Consider the following 19,348-nt stretch of genomic DNA (forward strand, 5'->3'; position numbering starts at 1 on the left):
TTTTTATTAGAGTGAGCATGAGTGTGCACAAGTTGTGGGGGGCGGGCACAGAGGGGCTCTCCCCACTGAGCACAGAGCCCTACACGGCACTTGATTCCAGGTCTCTGAGATCATGACCTGAGCTAAAGTCAGATGCTTAAAGTGAGTCACCCAGGCACACCCCCCCCACCCCACCCCCGCTTTCTCCTCTTAGCCCATTTTGCATTTCCACAGTGCATTTCTAGTTCACCAGTCCTTTATTTTAGTGTCAGTAGCAGTTGCTCTCCCCCAACCCCTTATCTGAGAAAATACATAACTTACCTGGAAAACAGTCAAAATGCCATTCTGTTAATAAGCTTGTATTATGGATGACAGCTTTGAAACAGATTAGAGGAAAGGCAAGGTTCTTTTGCCTTTTAGGTGATAAGCCTAGGAATTCTCAAATTGGTCCTTTGTTTCCTTTTTTATATTTTAAATATAAGACAGTTAATTCATTACTTCCAATTTAACGTTCCCCCTTACCCTACCCACTGACCTCCCTCCAGTCCCAGGTGTGGGTGGTTGGGTTTTGCTTTTATAATACAAGCTAAAGAAAATGAATGTTGGTAAAATTATCCTGGTTAGTAAAGGTGCAGAGGATTTTATTCTTAACCTGAGTAGAGGTGGTATGAAGCTTGGGAAATAGGTAGGGAGAAGAGTGAACAAAAACACAGAAAAGGAGAGGTATGAATATTTTAGGGACCAGTGATGCACCTGATCAATAGAGGAGGATGAGAAGAGGAGAGCAGTAGCCAGTGGATCTGCAAAACTGGGTTAAAGCCACCACTTTGTTCTCTAGTCCGTGGGCTTGAACCCTCCGAATAATGGCTTTGGCTAGACTAATACTATCAGTGTGGGTTTATAAGAATAATAATGTGATGGTTGGGTAAAAAAGGATTAAATAGGCAAGAGTAGAGACTGGAGTTGATCAAGGGTTTGGTTTTTATGCCTGCCTGTCGTCTTTAGTGTGTGTGTTACAATAAACTGAACTGGAAAACAGAAAAGGAGGATTAAATGCAAGAGCAAAAAAGTTGATTTAGAAGGGAAGACTTCAGGAAGAATCCAGATTTTTTTATCTTAATTTCTAGTAGCAGTGCTACTGTTGGCTGACTAAGTCAGGTAGAGAGCAGGTTTGGGTAGACAGGTGATTTTAGTTGTTAGACATGTTGAATATGAGGTATCATTGGGAAATCCTAAGTAGAGTTACCAAGTAAGCAAGTGCAGATGGTGGTACTGTGTTATTGTTACAGAAGGAGTTCTTGCTTTGGTGGATCAGAGAGGAATGCACAGGTGGTTGAGGACTAAGTTTTGGGAAATGTAAAGGATCCAGGAGGGAATAGAAATTCAGGGAAGAATACTGAAGGTACATTTTTAAGAGAAAATAGATAATAATAAGTAACCTTTATTGAATACATTTTATTTGCTAGGCATTGTGTTAAAAGGTTTTTAAGTAATAATTGAGTATTACTTAGTACAACTAAGTAATAGTTGTATGAGATAGAGGCAGTTACTACCCCCACATCTAGAGAATACTAGTTTGACTCTAGAGCCCTTGGTGATTCTATTCGTTAGTGTCACTAAGGCCATGGAAGGAGAGCATGCTTGAGAGAGACAAGGATTCTTAGAGAGGAGGCTTGCTTTCTTAAATGGGATAGTAGAAAGTAGAAAATACCACCAGTGATTTTCTTTCACTCTTAGGACATTATTATTTAATACAGCAGAACTACTTTTTTGTTTCATCATGGACACCCATTTCTTTTATAATCAAGGAGGAAAATAATGATTAATTTTTTAAAGGCTTTATTTATTTGAGAGAGAGTGATTGAGAGAGAGCTCATAGGCAGTGGGGAGGGCAGAGGGAGAGTCATACTCCCCACTGAGCAGGGAGCCCAATCCCAGGACTCTGGGATCATGACCTGAGCCGAAGGCAGACGCTTAACCAATTGAGCCACCCAGGCGCCCCTGATTATTAATATTTTTATGTATAATTTTTCTCATTTTAGGGATGCAAGAGGCATGACCCCGTTTATGTCAGCTGTAAGTGGCCGAGCTTATCCTGCTGCAATTACCATTTTAGAAACAGCCCAGAAAATTGCAAAAGGTAATTTATTTCAGGTCCTTTTTTAAAAGAGTGGCTTATTTTTAAATTTGAATAGATTCTCCTCTACATACCTAACATTCAGAGCTAATTTCTGTGTCTTGAAATGATATAATTGTGTAAAAACTATCAGTTTATTTCTTTCACTCGTGTGCATTTGTGTGTGTGTAAAATTCATGTTTGCACCTTTTCCAGTTATTTTGTCTTCTAACTTTCCACCAAAAAAGCTGGTGTAATTTTTAAAATTAAAAAAATTTTGCATAGTGGGTAATGCAGTGACTAATATTTTGAAAATAAAGATGGATTGCTTATAGAACCTGTCAGTGGTTAATTGGTGGTAGTGATACAATTTTATAGAAATAATAGGCTAGGTGTCTTATTGGTCTTCCTTCTGACTTGGAATTCCTGCTTCATAGAATGCAGTAAGGAATATCGTCAGTTCCTGCCATCCAGCCTTTAAAAGACAAACATAGTTTAAAATACTGGCTATAAAACTTATGTGATTTTTCTGTAATTTGTTAAATGGAGTTAGAACTTTAATCTTAACTGCATAACGCAGAGCTGTTGTTACATGGTTATAATTACACTTTGCTTTTACTTTGTACCAGAATTGACTGAATTTCTTGCACACTGACTTGTATATTAATATTTGAAATTAGTATGTAGTTGTTTTTGATTTATAGTATGTAAATGTTAGAGCTTTGGCATTTGAGTAAAGTAGTAGATGGCTATAATTAAGGCCTTTGGTGATACCTGAACTACTGTGTTCTTAATCTTTTTAGCTGAAGTATCCTCAAGTGAAAAAGAGGAAGATGTATTTATGGGAATGGTTTGCCCATCAGGTACCAACCCTGATGACTCACCCTTATATGTGTTATGTTGTAACGATACTTGCAGTTTCACGTGGACGGGAGCAGAGCACATTAACCAGGTAAGCTGTTTTTTATTTCCCTGTATAAATGCTGTCTTCAGGTCCCTTTTTCCTCTTTTCCCTTTCACCGTCACGACATTATAGTTCTTAGCTCTGGAATTCTAACTCTAGTATTTCCTTTTATTCTAAGTTACAAAATTCTCTAAAGGAAATTAATTTTTATTTAATTCCTAAATAAGTGAAGCAGAGGAGTTGATCGTTACGTTAATTATAATATACCTTGAAAATTAAGAAATCTTCACTCTAAGTTGATCCACAGTTCTTGATACAGATTTTATAACAGTAATGCCTTTTGGGGGGTATGATAAGAGTTAGTTTTGCCCTACCGGTAATCTTTGACTTCCACTTGTATAATACTATAAAATGTGTTTTCGCTGTACCCATTTATTACTCTTTGTTTCCAGAGCACATTAGTTTTGTTCTGCTTTCGTTGTGATTGATTTGTTCCAGAAAATACCAGAATTAATTACAATGGTGAAATGTACATATATTCTCCTTTAAAAAAATAAATGCTTCAAATTTTAGGATATTTTTGAGTGTCGAACCTGTGGCTTGCTGGAGTCACTCTGTTGTTGTACAGAATGTGCAAGGGTTTGTCATAAAGGTCATGATTGCAAGTGAGTACAATTCTTGTCTTCTTCCATATTAGAAATTGCTTAGATTCATATTGCTGTAATCTTCAACAAGATAATGTTCTGCTAATTAAGGCAGCGTGAGGTTTGTCACATTGTTCTCCTTAAACTACTTTATGTATTAAAATACGGTTGCTGATTCAGAATGTACTTTGAAATATTTTTCATTTGCTTTTGCTTTTTTGACTTTGCCAGCCAAAGTCTCAGGCCCCTGTAGTAGGGTCTGCTAGCAGGAGATCACTGCTGGTATTAAGTGAATCATGGTGTATGTTTATTTACTCCTTAAAGTGAATTAATAACCTTTCATCCAGCAGTAGAGTTACCACGGCTAGTTTGTTAATTTTCCCTGACTTAAGAAGCAATAAAATACTCGAGTATGAACATTTGCAGTGCCTCAGCATCTCAGCAGGGACTTCAGCTGTAACTGTGCTACAGATGTGTAGATGTTAATGGTTAACAGAGAATTGGTTTGTAAAAAACCATCTTTTTTGCTTTAAAATATGTAGGACAAGTAGAAAATGTTTATAGACGTTGCATTGGTACTTATTTATGATTTTTATTAAAAGAGCTTTGGTTCCTATGTTTGTTTTTCTTATTTTAAACATCTAAAAGTGATACTGTATTTATTCATTGATTGCTTACTAAGTGCTTTGACACACTAGATGCTCGGATGGTGGTGGATAAGAGAATCCTTGTCCTAACAGGGTTTACAGCCCTTTGAGAGGACACAAGCAAGAAACAGCTGCCCCTAAGGGTTTTAGGGTTTATTAGATGCCCATCGAAGGACCACCTACACTGGATGGGGGCTGTGGGGAATGAAGACATTCCAGAGGAGGTGACTATACCCAAGTCATTACAAGGTCCCTCTTCTCATGAGAGTAACTTTATAGACTTCATGCCTCTAAGTACTCTTCCTAATTTAAGTATGCTTTAAGAATTACACTTTGCATTTAAAAACTAAGGGTTCTCTCTGGTGTCAGTAAGTTATACCTCCCTAATTTCAGCAGAGATCTTTGTATCTTTCTTTTTAAATTTCAGTTTTTGTACTTGTATATGAATTCTTTCTAGACTCAAAAGGACATCACCAACAGCCTATTGTGATTGTTGGGAAAAATGCAAATGTAAAACTCTAATTGCTGGACAGAAATCTGCTCGTCTTGATCTACTTTACCGCCTGCTCACTGCTACTAATCTGGTCACTCTGCCAAACAGCAGGCAAGTGGGATTTTTTTAAGGACGTAAATTGAAATATGCACATCGCATCTAAGTAGCCCTCCCCCTCTCCCTGCTCATGACAATGTTCTATTTTGCAGGGGAGAGCACCTCCTGCTGTTTTTAGTGCAGACAGTTGCAAGGCAAACAGTAGAGCACTGTCAGTACAGACCTCCTCGCATCAGGGAGGATCGTAACCGAAAAACGGCCAATCCTGAAGGTGGGTGAGTCTGACAGTTAACGACACCTGTGAAAAGCATTCTATTTATTTCTTACTCCCTATTTCTTTTTCTTTTTAGATTCAGATATGCCCGATCATGATTTAGAGCCCCCAAGGTTTGCCCAGCTTGCATTGGAACGTGTTCTACAGGACTGGAATGCTTTAAAATCTATGATTATGTTTGGGTCACAGGAGAATAAAGACCCGTATGTATTCATTAAAAACGTTTTAAATTTATGTATTTCCCATGTTAATATAGGTGACCACAGTGCATTATCTTATCTTCCCCCTCAAGTCTCAGTGCCAGCAGTAGAATAGGCCATCTTTTGCCAGAAGAGCAAGTTTACCTCAATCAGCAAAGTGGCACCATTCGGCTGGACTGTTTCACTCATTGCCTTATAGTCAAGTGTACAGCAGATATTTTGGTAAGTTCTCTGGATGTTTATATACAGGTATATGAAAACAATGTTTTCTGACTTAGCTTCCCATGATTTTATTTGAGCCAAACTCCTAAGTACTGATGAGCTTAAATTAGTACACTAAGGGGAATGGAATTTTGGGGTTGATTTAAATGTCTCCATTAACAACAGAAGATCCTTTCATTCTAAGCAAAAATTCTAAAATGTGTTAATAAGGCAACAGTGTAAAAATGTATGGAACAATGTTCAAAATTAATAGTAACAGTGCAAATTTTTGTTAAGTACTCCTTTTTGCTGTGAAACTAGAAAAGAATAAAACTATAAAACCTAGTGTTGATGAATTTATGGTAAAAAGAAAACTTAAGGCACTGCTGGGGGTGGCATTGCATTTGGTATTCTTTTAGAAAACAACATGGCAATAAAATCACGAGCCATAAAAAATCAGTGTCCCCAGAACTTATGGTATAAGAAAGAAAAAAATCATGTTCACAGAATAATAAAAGATGAAATACTTGGTGGATCCACTGATAGTGGATTATTTAATCAAATTATAGCCCAGCCACTTGTTGAAATGTAATGTAGCAATTTAGAAATAAAGTTTATTTTAAGTAACATTAAAAAAAAAACCCAAATAATGTGAAATTGGATGTTCTCTGTAATTAATATGTATATGATAGACCATGCATAGAAATGAGAAAGTAAGAATAATGACTGAGTGGGAAGGATGGGATTATGAGTTTATTAATATAAAGTATTTGAATATGTTTTGTTTTTTCAATATGTACCCTATAGTGAGTGAAATATGTTCTTTTTTTGATTTGATTTTTCTTCTAAATATTGATACACAAAGAACTATAAGACTAAAAAGGGAAAACAGACATTTGAGACCCACTATAGGTCAAAGACATGGTAAGCATGTGGCATAAATTAAACACTGACATTAGAAATGTTTTGGTTAAATTTACTTTGAGGTTCTTATTATGAGATGTTAATCTTCAGAAAGTGTTAGAACTTTTTACTTTATAAATCTTTTGTCTCAACATTAATAGAGTGATTACAATTTTTTAAAGCTTTTAGATACTCTACTAGGTACACTAGTGAAAGAACTCCAAAACAAATACACTCCGGGACGTAGGGAAGAAGCTATTGCTGTGACGATGAGGTTTTTGCGTTCAGTGGCAAGAGTTTTTGTCATTCTTAGTGTGGAAATGGCTTCGTCCAAAAAGAAAAAGTAAGACCTCCTTCTTGATTTTGGCTTTTGTTTGCTTCTGCACACATTTTTTGTGATAATGACAACATATTGTGTATATGAAAAGAATCCTAAAAGATTCCTGGATTTTTCTTTTTGCTCTAGCAACTTTATCCCACAGCCAATTGGAAAATGCAAGCGTGTGTTCCAAGCACTACTACCTTACGCTGTAGAAGAATTGTGCAATGTAGCAGAGTCGCTGATCGTTCCTGTCAGAATGGGGATCGCTCGCCCTACTGCACCCTTTACTCTGGCTAGTACTAGCATAGATGCCATGCAGGGCAGTGAAGAATTGTTTTCAGTGGAACCCCTGCCACCACGACCATCATCTGATCAGTCTAGCAGGTAAATTCCTACTTGATAACAGATTCTTATTAATTCTTTCTCTGGAAATACAGTGGGTTACTAAACCTCTGTGTAAGAACTCAGGTGGTGTCCATGAACATTTATGTAACAAGTGATAGAGATTTTATTTTGTTTGGAACCTGTGAGGAGCACTTCAAAAATTATACATTGTGTCTGCACATTTAAAGTAATAGACACATAGTTGTGGGTTTTATTTTTGTTTTGGAAAAGTTCTATTTTCATTATGCCAGTAAAGTACTCTGGTAAGAAAGTTCAGACTTCCGTAGGCATCATTACTTCCTGTGTTTTCTTCCTTTAAGTAAAGCCTCCTGTAAGGTCAGCTTGAGGAATGAAAGACTTAAAACTTTATGTGTCCAAAGGATTGGGCTAGGGGGCAGCTTGTTATGTGTAATATAAATAACCGGAATGCTGGAATTTAAAAATATTCTCTGCAACAACCGTATTACCTAAGATAGGCTAAAACAATTCAGTAACTAAATGGTTCTAGTTACAAGATTAATTCTTAAATCTCATTCATCTTTTCTGTTTGTAACTAGACAATAAGCTTGTTGAGTCAGAATGTTTAGAAAGTAAAATGTTCTGGTGTTTTTTAGCACAGTGCTTCTCAAAATTAAATATGCATGTACATCACTTGGGGTCTTATTGAAATGCAGAGGCTGATTTTGAAGGTCTGGGTGGGCCCTGAGATTCTGATTCCTTGTAAACTCTGAGGTTGTGCCAGTGGTCCTGGTTCAGGGGCCACACTTGAGTTGCAGGGCTCTAGTGAGCTAGAGCCCTGCAAATTAAGAAATACAAATTATAAAGAAATAAAATTAAATACAAATTAAGAAATGCAAATTAAGAAATATTTTTGGTTTTCTCAAGTCTCATTTTGTCACTGTGTGTATGTATAATGATGTTTAATAAAGATCTTTGGGACCTAAAGACTCTTCTTTTCTGGAAAAATCACTGTGTTGAATAAGGAAGGCCTGCATTAGTATTTGACACAGTTCCCAAAACTTCATCTCTGGGTTGATGAATTGAGTATCTGCTCTCTCACTGTTCTCCCCTTATTCCATCTGCCAGTATGTGTCCTAACTTTCCCCTTAGTGTTAGGTCTCCTAGGATACCTTGGAATCTAAATCCAGGTCTGTCTGTCAAAGCTTTCCCACAGTAGCCTTGTCACTGGTAAGACTTCCAAGATTTGCTGAAAATGGTTACAGATCAAACTATGTATTTTCAGACTCACTAAAATACTTCATTATCCAGTGATTCTGTTAGCAAAATCTGCTTGGGCGCCATCTGATGCTTTTGATCCTGATACCCTGTGAGGAGCCCTCTAGTTACTTAAGTGGAATTACTTGGTGAATTCTTTGTACTCTCTCCTTGGTTTTGTTCCAGAACATAAATGTTTTTTTTTAATCTGTTGAACAGACTTTGGAGTGATCTCATCTTTAAACAGTGCCAATGAGCCTGTTCTTACTAAGTTATCAAGACTTTGTGTCCCCTTGCCAACTGCTTCTTGGGCTCTTTATTTAAAGTACTGTGCACTCTTCAGTTCTCTCCTTCACTCCATTACCCTTGATTGATTCTTGAGTAAATCTCTCAAGTCTTCCCAGAAGGAGATCTATTTGATAATCAAGAGAGATAATAGTGTAATGTTTTCAACAGCTGTTGATAGAATGTGGAAATGCTTCATTATAATACAGTATAATCACTCCTTCTCGTAAGGGCGTGTTTTGATCAGTGTTCCAAGCATGTCTTAAATAAGAAGTACACACTTACTAGTCTCTCTGATTTCCCTTGTGTTGGATGGTAGATAGTATATATCACTCCCTCCACTGAGCACAAAGGTCTGAGTTTAGTATTTTTGCTTTTTCTGTTGCTTCCCTTCACCTCTTTAAAACTCTTAAAATGTCCTTATTAGCCTGTTCCTCTATCTCCATGCCTCATACAAAAACTGTTAGCTGAAATTTTATTATGAACTAGGAACTTTTAAGCATGGTAAATGCATTACCTGTCTTAATGTTCCAAATAACTCACAACCACTGTCATTCTGATTTTAAAAATGAGAACTCGGAGGTTCAGAAAGGTTAGGTAACTTGTCCAACGTTGAATAACTATTAAAGTTTAAAGATATTTAGAGATAATTCTGGACAGATTTTTTTCCTTTTTCATATATTCTAGAATATTACATGGCAGAGTAGGGGGAAATAACTGCTTTTTGGTGCTCGTTCTTTCTCTTTTTTTAGATTTTACTTATTTATTTGAGAGAGAGAAAGAATGAGCGAGAGCACAAGCAGGGGGAGGGCCAGAGGGAGAAGCAGACTGCCCCCTGAGCAGGGAGCCTCCCTCTGGGCTACATCCCAGGACCCTGGGATCATGACCTAAGCTAAAGGCAAATGCTTAACCGACTGAGCTGCTTAGGCACCCCTGTTTGGTGCTCATTGAGAGTGTTGAGGCATTCACTGGATGACTCCTCACTGAAGCCCACCCTACCTCACAGCAAAGATTGTAGCCCTAAACTCTCACGAGTGCAGGTTTGTAATCCGAAGTTCTCTGAAGAGACACTTCTACCCATCCAGGCATGGCTGATGGTCTCTTGAAATCGGTTGCCCTTTCCTGGTTTATGTTTGGCTTTATTTATGTGAGGGGGACAGAAGAGGGAGTTTCTATGATAGAACTTCCCATTTTGCTTATATCCTGACTGTCTCCTGTGAAACCTATGGCTCTTTGAAACCCTTCTAGCCTGAGACAGGAGCACATGCCTTTGGTGTAAATGGTGGCACCACTGCTCTCAAGCTTAATGACATAGGATTGTTTCCCCTTATCACCAGGATAGTTGTACTTTGTTTTTTTAATATTTTATCTAGCATATTTAGGTAATCTACACCAAGAGGGATTTCTCTGCAGTTTGGCAAATTCCTGGAACTAGAAGTTCCCACAACTGAGAAGTATTTTCACAGCTCCTATTAGACTGGGTTTTAGGACTGTAGTTGTGCCATGAAGTCTCTAGTGGGAAACAAGATGAATCACAGTATGAAGAAGACTGAAGCTCTGAATAGGGAGTTATTAATATATTTTGGGACTTAGTACACATATACATAGTGCATAACTCCTTCGAGGGGATGACAGACCTTGTGGATATTCCAGGATATTTTCTTTTTAATACTAGGGACGCCTGGGAGCCTTGGTCATTAAGTGTCTGCCTTCGGCTCAGGTCATGGTTAGGGTCCTGGGATTGAGCCCCACATCTGGCTTTTCTGCTCCGCAGGAAGCCTGCTTCTCCCTCTCCCATTCCCCCTGCTTGTGTTCCCTCTCTCACTGTCACTCTGTCAAATAAGTAAATAAAATCTTTTAAAAAAGAAAAAGAAATACCAATTTCTTGTGGCTTCACAGATGTTGACTCTTATTTTTTAATATTGGAAATGTTGAAATCTTGGGTTGGAAATACCCTTTCCATCTTTCCAGACTTTCTTTTAGCCTTCTCATATGCTTTGTAACTCACTATCTCTGAAGAACCAGTTACTTAAATTTCTAGTATGAAACACCATATTTGAGGCTGCTTGTGTGTTTGAAGGCAGAGTGTGTCAGTTGACTCTTCATGTGTCACTGGTTTCTCATTTCTAAGAGCAGCTGAGGTGAGGAAAGAACACTATTCAGGTAAACTCCTTTAAAGGTCCTTTAACCTCTCTTAGACTGTGTTTCTTAATTTGTAAATAAAGGATAATAGTGGTCACATAGCCATCTTCTGATCTCTGACCTGCATTTTATGCTGCATTTTCTCATTCTCCCCTTCCCTTTATAATGGAGGCATCTGTCCTTTCTTGGCTGTTTCCAAGGCCTAGTTTTAGGGAAGTGGAACTATTTGGCCATCCCATTTTATGATTCTCTTTTCAAATTCATACTTTTGAACTGGTATTCTTCCTCTACACACAAGTCTGTGGTTAATATACAAACTAGGCAAGGTCAGGTCTCTTAAAAAGAGTGGATCACTTGTAGGAAGCACACTTATTACCATACTTCGTTAATGGGGGAATGCTGCAGTTGGAACCTTGGAAAGTTGAGGACTGCTGGCGTTGAAAGCAGTGGAGAAGGAAAAAAATTTCCTGTAAAACGTCTCAATGGGAAGGACTCCTAAAAGGATGTGCATTAACACATTTGAAATGACTTACCAAAAAGTAAAAACAGTTCTGAGATTTCTAAGTTAAATCTCACTGGTAAAATTAATTTCTTTGGGCTTCATCTTTTCTGATATGCTATAGATTAATTATTGTTGGTTTCCAAGAATGTTTAAGTCAGATTTAAAACAGCATCCTGGCAAGTGGGTCACACTGAGTGTCACTAAGAAACATAAAAAGTGTGCTGTGTGGCAGAGGGGTGGCAGCAGCACCCTCGTAAGCTCCCATTTCTCCGCAGCTCCAGTCAGTCTCAGTCTTCCTATATCATCCGGAACCCCCAGCAGAGGCGCATCAGCCAGTCGCAGCCCGTTCGGGGCAGAGACGAAGAACAGGATGACATTGTTTCCGCGGATGTGGAAGAGGTGGTTGTAATTGTCTTCATTGTGGTAGATGAGAGGCTTTTCTATGGGAGGGAAGAAGTAATTCTTAATAGTAGCTTACTACCATTTTATGTATTTGCTTCCAGGTTTTAGACTTTTGTTACATGTTCTCATCTATGGTTATAATTTTAAAAAGACTTTAATAATCCTTGATTTAGTGGATAATACAGAATTGAAACATAAGCTTATTTTTACTTAGAAAAGATATCTTCAGTGTTTAAGAAAAAAGGTTTTAGGTGCAGTGCATATGAAGGTATAGAGGATATGCATCTTCATTAGGTAAATTTTATAACTGTGGAAGTTTAAAAAACTTAATCTGTACATAATTGTTACACTTCCAGTATTAAGGTTCTGCATATGGATAATGATTACAAACCTTAGGATATATTGATAATGATTTTGATAGCAAGTTATCACTAGCCAATGATTTTTCAGACTCCTTAGTGTTAAAATTCTCTGTAGTTAGGTATCTTTGTATTATAGTTATTAATTGTTGTGGAGGAATACTGGTAGAGATGTGGGTTTATTATGTGCTTTGATTGTCTACAAATAAGATTCTGGATTTAGGTTGAGGTGGTGGAGGGTGTGGCTGGAGAAGAGGATCATCATGATGAACAGGAAGAACATGGGGAAGAAAATGCTGAGGCAGAGGGACAACACGATGAGCATGATGAAGACGGTATGCAGGTTATTTGAGAAATTATTCAGTATGAATAAATCAGGTACCTTTAAGGATATTAATATAGAGAAAAGCCCCATTTGACGTATAATGACTGTAAAGTTCAACATGTTTTCAACCTAGCATCTGTTTGAAAATTTTAGTAAGCAGCTGTACACACATACACGTAAAAATTTATGCATATATGCCTATGTATATATTTATAAATATAAAATAATTTTATCTTCTTCCTCCTTTACCTTTTGGTTTTGACTTAAAAGTTTTGACTTTTTCTTAAAAGCCTTTCTAGAAGTTAAAATAATCATAACTACATTAGGCAACATTTGCCAATTAGAGAAAAGAAAAAAAATGACCCATAAACCCACCCAGATGCCAATAGTTTGTATTTTTACTTTCAGTCCTCCCCTGTGCTGCCCCATTCCCATGCATGTCTTCTTAGATATTACATGTGTAATTTTTGTGCCTTTCTTTTTTCATTAACAATTATCGTTTTGACATTTTTTGCTACTAGTCATTATAAGTCAGATAGACTTTTTGGGGATCTGCTTTATTGAGGTATAATTGACATACAACAAATTGCACGTATTTAAAATTTATAATTTTACATGTTTTGACATGTATATATTGTGAAATTCTAGATACATCTTTTTTAGCTTTCTTTCCCTTTTGGAATCCCTGTATGTAAAACAGATGAAAATAGAGCAGTGGACCTAGCCCAGGACTCTGCCCCTGATGGAGGTTCTCTTGCCCAACCCTTTTTTTACCTTAGGCAATGCAGAACAGATTTTGAATTGGAGTGTAATAGTCTACTGAGTACCATCATTTGCCTAGTCATTTTTCTCCTACTAAGCGGGCAGTTATGCTTGTTGTCGTAGTAATCCCTCCTCTCTGCCCTTCCACCCTTCTGTTACCTATGATATTCTGGTTTATTGGACCTTGTCTTGTTCCACAACGAGTTTGTACTCCCCCCCCCCCCTTCTTATTTAAATATATTTTCTAGGGAGTGACATGGAGCTGGACTTGCTAGCAGCAGCTGAAACAGAAAGTGACAGTGAAAGTAACCATAGCAACCAAGATAATGCTAGTGGGCGTAGAAGTGTTGTTACTGCAGCAACTGCGGGCTCAGAAGCAGGTACGTTCCCTTATTTATATCCAGCTTTCTTGCTTATACTAAGGCTATGTGTATACTCAGCATGAATTGGTTAAACTATACTCCTTATGATTTGCACAAGAGTGGGTCTTTTTTGTGACTTAATCCTTTTTCCCTGTGGATATTAGTGAGGAAGATATTTTAATAACTTTTTTTTCTTTTCTCATTTTTAAGAATTGATTAGTTTTAAGGTTCATTTAGAACAGTTGTTTTGTAATTAAACTATCTTAATGAGTTTTGTAGACTATTAAGACTATAGCCTGGTGTTCTGTTTAATATATGTTTATTTTCCTGAATAAGGGAGTACACTGTAGTTTTAAATATCAACAAACTGACAACGGTTTCGGTTTTGAAAATAAAAAATTTAGGTGCGAGCAGTGTTCCTGCCTTCTTTTCTGAAGATGATTCACAATCAAATGACTCAAGTGATTCTGATAGCAGCAGTAGTCAGAGTGACGACATAGAACAGGAGACCTTTATGCTTGATGAGCCATTAGAGAGAACCACAAATAGCTCCCATGCCAATGGTGCTGCTCAAGCTCCCCGGTCCATGCAGTGGGCTGTCCGTAACACCCAACATCAGCGGGCAGCCAGCACAGCCCCTTCCAGCACATCCACACCAGCAGGCAAGTTGGAAGACTTCGTATTCTTGAAAGACTTAAATAGGTTTTTAAAATTACGTATGTTTATCTAGCCCAGTTAAGTAGTTTCATAATAGTTCTTCATTGTTTTGCTGGGTTCAAGTACAAAAAGTATTTACATATGCTTATATCAAGATTTCTCAGTGTTCGTACCATTGCTACTTTGGACTGAATAATCCTTTATTTGTGATTGCGCATTGTAGTATGTTTAGCAGTATTGTTGACCTTTATGCACCAGATGCCAGTAGCAACACCACCCCCTACGCCCCCTTGTGACAACCAAAAATGCCTGTAGATGTCAAATGTCCCCTGTTTGGGGGCAGCAGGGAATAGCGGAATTGTCTCTGGTTGAGAACATTATAGTAATTCTTGTCCCCCTCATCATTGTCCTCCCTAATTTAGTATAGTTTAAGAAAAAGTTTTTTGTTCAGTTGCCACATTTGCCAGTGCAGTTGATCTTTTAGCTTATTTAAATGTATACAGTGCTAGAGAAACACAATTAGCATCTGACAACTTGTTGTGGTTGTCCTTTTTTTCTTTATAGCAAGTTCAGCGGGTTTGATTTATATTGATCCTTCAAATTTACGCCGGAGTGGTACCATCAGCACGAGTGCTGCAGCTGCGGCAGCTGCTTTGGAAGCTAGCAATGCCAGCAGCTACTTAACATCTGCAAGCAGTTTAGCCAGGGCTTACAGCATTGTTATAAGACAAATCTCGGACTTGATGGGCCTTATTCCTAAGTATAATCACCTAGTGTACTCTCAGATTCCAGCAGCTGTGAAATTGACTTACCAAGATGCAGTAAACTTACAGGTATGAAAACATTGAAAAGTTACTCATTCAAATAAATATTTTGGCTGATCATTTATGAGAATTACAGTATAATGGGAATTAATGTTACAAATATTCAAGTGTTTACATAATACTAGTGTATCAAATTTAACTTTATTTGGATAGTTTTAACTATTTTAGTTTGGTCTTCATAGAACTATGTAGAAGAAAAGCTTATTCCCACTTGGAACTGGATGGTCAGTATTATGGATTCTACTGAAGCTCAATTACGTTATGGTTCTGCATTAGCATCTGCTGGTGATCCGGGGCATCCAAATCATCCTCTTCACGCTTCTCAGAATTCAGCTCGAAGAGAGAGGATGACTGCACGAGAAGAGGCTAGTTTACGAACCCTGGAAGGCAGACGGTATGAAATGCTTCATATATGCTTGTATGTTTAGACAGAACCCTTACGTGTGTCCTAGAAAGATAGAGCTTTTAGATTGCTGTTACATAAGACTTCAGTCTGTTTTGTTTGAAGGAGGGAGATACCTTGTGTTAGTTGTTTTTAAATTGTTGTGCAGTTGAAGCAAAATAAGTTAGGTCTAATCCAAGCTAATTTTAAAAAATTCATTGGGATTGTAGAAATCTGATGCTGAATACTTCTCATTTTGAAGTAGTTGATCTACATCCTTGTATCCTTTGACCATGGTGGAATATGAATGTACGTTGTACTTGGGAAGAGGAGAGAGTATGCAGTTACCAAAGCTGCTCTTTGATTCCTTCAAATGTTTTTTTCTACATCTGCCAGTTTGTTGAAGTGTATTTAAGTATATTTGTGTATTTGGTATTTTTTTAAGGTTTTACTTATTTATTTTAGATAGGGTGAGCACATGCAAGAGAGTTGAGTGGGGGCAGAGGGAGAGAATCTTGAAGCAGACCCCTTCTGAGCAGAGTCTGGTACAGGGCTTGATCTCATGACCTTGAGATCATGACCTGAGCCAAAATCAGGAGTCAGACGTTTAACCAGTTGAGCCACCCAGGTGCTCCTGTATTTGTTTTCTGTTTAGTTATAAAATGAACTTTTTCAGGACTAGGAATTAGCCCAAAATTGAATACTAGAGTCATGAGGCAGTGCCGTATAGTGAAAGTACCCCATACCCAAAGTCACCATCCTAGGATTTGGTTCTATTTTTGGCTTAGGTAAAATAACCTTGCTATTTATATTTAGGGAGGAAGACAAGGGGCTTAGGAGACTGCTTAGGAACCTTAACAAGATATGGTTGGAGTCTACAGTTGAAAAGTAACAGTTATTTAGGACAAGTGAAGGCCAGGAAGGTAGAGAGAGAGAGAAGCACTGAAATCATACAGAATTACAGCCTTGTTGAAGGGTGGAGCAGGAGGAGGCAAAATTTACACGTAGACTTTGATTCTGAATAAACTAATAGGAAATTTAAGAGAAAAATCTAGAGGAGTATAGAATGGACATACTTGATTTACTGAGAACTGGGAGCGGATTTGGTGGAAACATCTAGAGTACAAAACTGAATGCTTGGCAGAGAGATCTGGACTACTTGGGAGGCCTCTGCTTTCTTGTCCTGGGAAGGCTGCTCCACAAAAAGATACAAACATTGTCTTTGTTAGGCAAGTTCCTCCCTGAAGAATAGAGTTCTGATAATATATCTTGATTGGGAACAGGGGTCTCCCTTTATTTTACTGTAGCTCTCATTCTAATAGAATACCCTTATTGAGAAAGAATTCACATACTGCACAGTTCACCCATTTAAGTGTACAGTTCCATACTTGTGAGTATAGTCAGAGCTATGCAGCCATCATCACAATTAATTTTGGGATATTTTTTATCATCCCCACGAGAATACTGGTAGTCACCTTCAATTTTCCTCTACCTTCCCACCCTAAGCAACCACCGATCTACACTCTTCCTCTGTAGCGTTGCCTATTCAGGACATTTCATATAGGGAATCATACAGTATGGTATTCTGTGCCTGGTTTCTTTTACCTAGCATGATGGTTTTAAGGTTCGTCCAGGTTTAGCATTATCAGTCAATACATTACTTCCTAGTAATATTTCATTGTATGGATGTGCCACATTTTTTTTTATCCGTAAGTTGGGTTTTTCAACCCTTTTGGCTCTTGTGAATAAAGCAGCTGTGAATATTTGTTTACAGGTTTTTGTATAGACATGTTTTCAGTTACCTTGGGTAAATACCTAATGGTGGAATTGTTAGATCATACGGTAATTCTGTCAACCATTTGAGGAGCTGCCAGAGTTTCCTAGAGTGGTTGCGCTATTTTATATTCCCAATAGCAGTGTATGAGGTTTCTAATTTCTCTGTCTCGTGGCTAACTCTTGTTACTAACTTTTTTCTTGTAGCCATCCTAGTGGTTATGAAGTGGTAGGTCATTGTGGTTTCGATTTGTGTTTCCGTAATGGCTAAATAAATGATGAGCATTGTTTCATGGTCTTATTGGTCATTCGTATATCTTTTTTGGGGAGACATCTGTTTAGATTCTTTGCCCATTTTTTAATTGGATTGTCTTTTTTTTTTACTGAGTTGTATGAGTTGCTTATATTTTCTGAATATAAGTTCCTTATCAGATTCATGACTTTCAGAAATTTTGTCCCATCCTATGTGTGTTTTCATTTTTTGATGGTGTCCTTTGAACATAAGTTTTTAATTTTGATAAAGTCTCAACGCTGTGTGTGTTTTCTTGTTGCTTGTGTCTTAGTGTCATGTTAGGCAGTAGTTCTCAGCATGTAATTCCCCAGAATAGCAACATTAACATCACCTAGGAGCTTGTTAGAAATAACAAAATTTGGGGGCCCTGCTCCAAATCTACTAAATTTTCTGGAGATGGGGCCACAGTCTGTCTCAACAAATCCTCCAGGAGATTTTGATAAGATCCTGAAGTTCAAGAACCATTGTCTTTAGGGAAGAAACTCCTTTTCCTTCCAAAGGACATGAGAAATCCTTTCCTGAATAAAAGCGCAGGATAGTGGGACATCTGAGTGGCTCAGTCAGTTAAGTGTTTGACTCTTAATTTTAGCTCAGGTCTTGATCTCGGGGTCCTGAGAGTCCTGTGTTGGGCTCTGAGCTTAGCAGGGAGTCTGCTTGGCTTCTTTCTCTCCCTCTGCTCACCACCCCCTACCATCCCCCCTCTAAAATAAATAAATCTTAAAAAAACAAAACAACAACAAAAAAAGAGGACCACGTATGGTTAATGAGTTTTGATTTATGGATACCCTTAGTTCCTAATTTTGAATATTTATGATGGTGGTAAGTTTCACATTTGTTTCTTTTTAAAAAAGATTTTAATTTCTTTATCCTCCTACAGACGTGCCACATTGCTTAGCGCCCGTCAAGGAATGATGTCTGCCCGAGGGGACTTCCTAAATTACGCTCTGTCTTTAATGCGGTCTCATAATGATGAGCATTCTGATGTTCTTCCAGTTTTGGATGTTTGCTCACTGAAGCATGTGGCATATGTTTTTCAAGCCCTTATATATTGGATTAAAGCAATGAATCAGCAAACAACATTGGATACGCCTCAACTGGAACGCAAAAGGTACCCATACTTGCCATGAGGTTGGTTTAGGAAATAATTGCTAAAGATGGTCTCTATCAGTTTTGTTCGATTTTTGGAGTGAGGAGAACAGTGTTGCAAAAGAGAAATAGTACAGGAACATTTCATGTGGGAAAGAGGGCTGAGTATCCATAGCTGCTACTCATTTAAAACAGGAAACCTGAGAATCCACTTAAGCTTTATGTTTGATGTAGTTTGTCATGTTTTCTATTAGAGTTTGTGTAAGTACTCACTATTTCTGACTGTGATTATCCTTTTTCTTTTGAACCTACTTTGTAATTGCTGTACCTTTGGCTGGTCAGTCTACCATTCCCAGAGTCTGAAACTTTATCACAATGTTTGAAATTGACTAGATACTTAACTGACTTCTTCAGTGTTTTTTGCTTATAGTTCCCATCACCTTTGCTCCATACTTCATGTAAAAACTTGTCTTTTTTTTTTTTTTTTTTTTTTTAAACTTGTCTTTTTAAAGGACGCGAGAACTCTTGGAACTGGGTATTGATAATGAAGATTCAGAACATGAAAATGATGATGACACCAATCAAAGTTAGTGTACAGAAAATCTGCTAATCTACTTCAAGAAATGGCTGCCTCAGTATTTCCCCTTCAAGCTTTTTAACTTCATTATTTTCTGTCTGGGTGGGAATTTCTCTTTTCTTCTCTATGTCCCATTTCTTGCATTTTCTGTCCATTATCCCTTATATATCCTTGAGTTCTTTGCTTCATAAGTAAGGATGAATTAAAGAAATGTTATGAACTTTTTAACAGTCAATATTTTTTCTATTTTATCTTTGTATCCTTTGTGTTTTAGTCTTA

The 19,348-nt window shown here is 37.6% G+C and overlaps 1 protein-coding gene and 1 long non-coding RNA gene across 16 annotated transcripts in view; one reads left to right on the forward strand and one right to left on the reverse strand.

The window, feature by feature from the left end:
- Positions 1 to 19,348, forward strand: part of UBR5 (ubiquitin protein ligase E3 component n-recognin 5) — a 138,327-nt gene that overhangs the window by 93,875 nt on the left and 25,104 nt on the right. For 8 of the 15 annotated variants that reach the window (XM_082721269.1, XM_082721270.1, XM_082721271.1 and 5 more), the window contains 17 exons: positions 2,022 to 2,119; positions 2,899 to 3,047; positions 3,573 to 3,664; positions 4,748 to 4,894; positions 4,993 to 5,111; positions 5,191 to 5,317; positions 5,407 to 5,536; positions 6,601 to 6,761; positions 6,885 to 7,124; positions 11,544 to 11,667; positions 12,253 to 12,364; positions 13,365 to 13,496; positions 13,883 to 14,144; positions 14,704 to 14,968; positions 15,142 to 15,353; positions 18,284 to 18,514; positions 19,005 to 19,078. In XM_082721269.1, coding sequence (XP_082577395.1) covers positions 2,022 to 2,119; positions 2,899 to 3,047; positions 3,573 to 3,664; positions 4,748 to 4,894; positions 4,993 to 5,111; positions 5,191 to 5,317; positions 5,407 to 5,536; positions 6,601 to 6,761; positions 6,885 to 7,124; positions 11,544 to 11,667; positions 12,253 to 12,364; positions 13,365 to 13,496; positions 13,883 to 14,144; positions 14,704 to 14,968; positions 15,142 to 15,353; positions 18,284 to 18,514; positions 19,005 to 19,078 — 2,675 coding nt within the window. Of the gene's footprint in view, positions 1 to 2,021; positions 2,120 to 2,898; positions 3,048 to 3,572; positions 3,665 to 4,747; positions 4,895 to 4,992; positions 5,112 to 5,190; positions 5,318 to 5,406; positions 5,537 to 6,600; positions 6,762 to 6,884; positions 7,125 to 11,543; positions 11,668 to 12,252; positions 12,365 to 13,364; positions 13,497 to 13,882; positions 14,145 to 14,699; positions 14,969 to 15,141; positions 15,354 to 18,283; positions 18,515 to 19,004; positions 19,079 to 19,348 lie in introns of all 15 variants that reach the window. The other 7 variants (XM_082721272.1, XM_082721265.1, XM_082721264.1 and 4 more) reach the window with 1 other exon arrangement.
- LOC309859961 overlaps positions 6,600 to 19,348 on the reverse strand; it is a 72,734-nt gene continuing 59,985 nt past the window's right edge. The window contains exon 2 of the long non-coding RNA XR_014309060.1: positions 6,600 to 11,708. This is a non-coding gene — a long non-coding RNA (uncharacterized lncRNA). The remainder of the gene's footprint in view (positions 11,709 to 19,348) is intronic.

The sequence above is a fragment of the Mustela nivalis genome (genome assembly GCF_964662115.1).
Source record: "Mustela nivalis genome assembly, chromosome: 2".
Lineage (NCBI taxonomy): Eukaryota > Metazoa > Chordata > Mammalia > Carnivora > Mustelidae > Mustela > Mustela nivalis.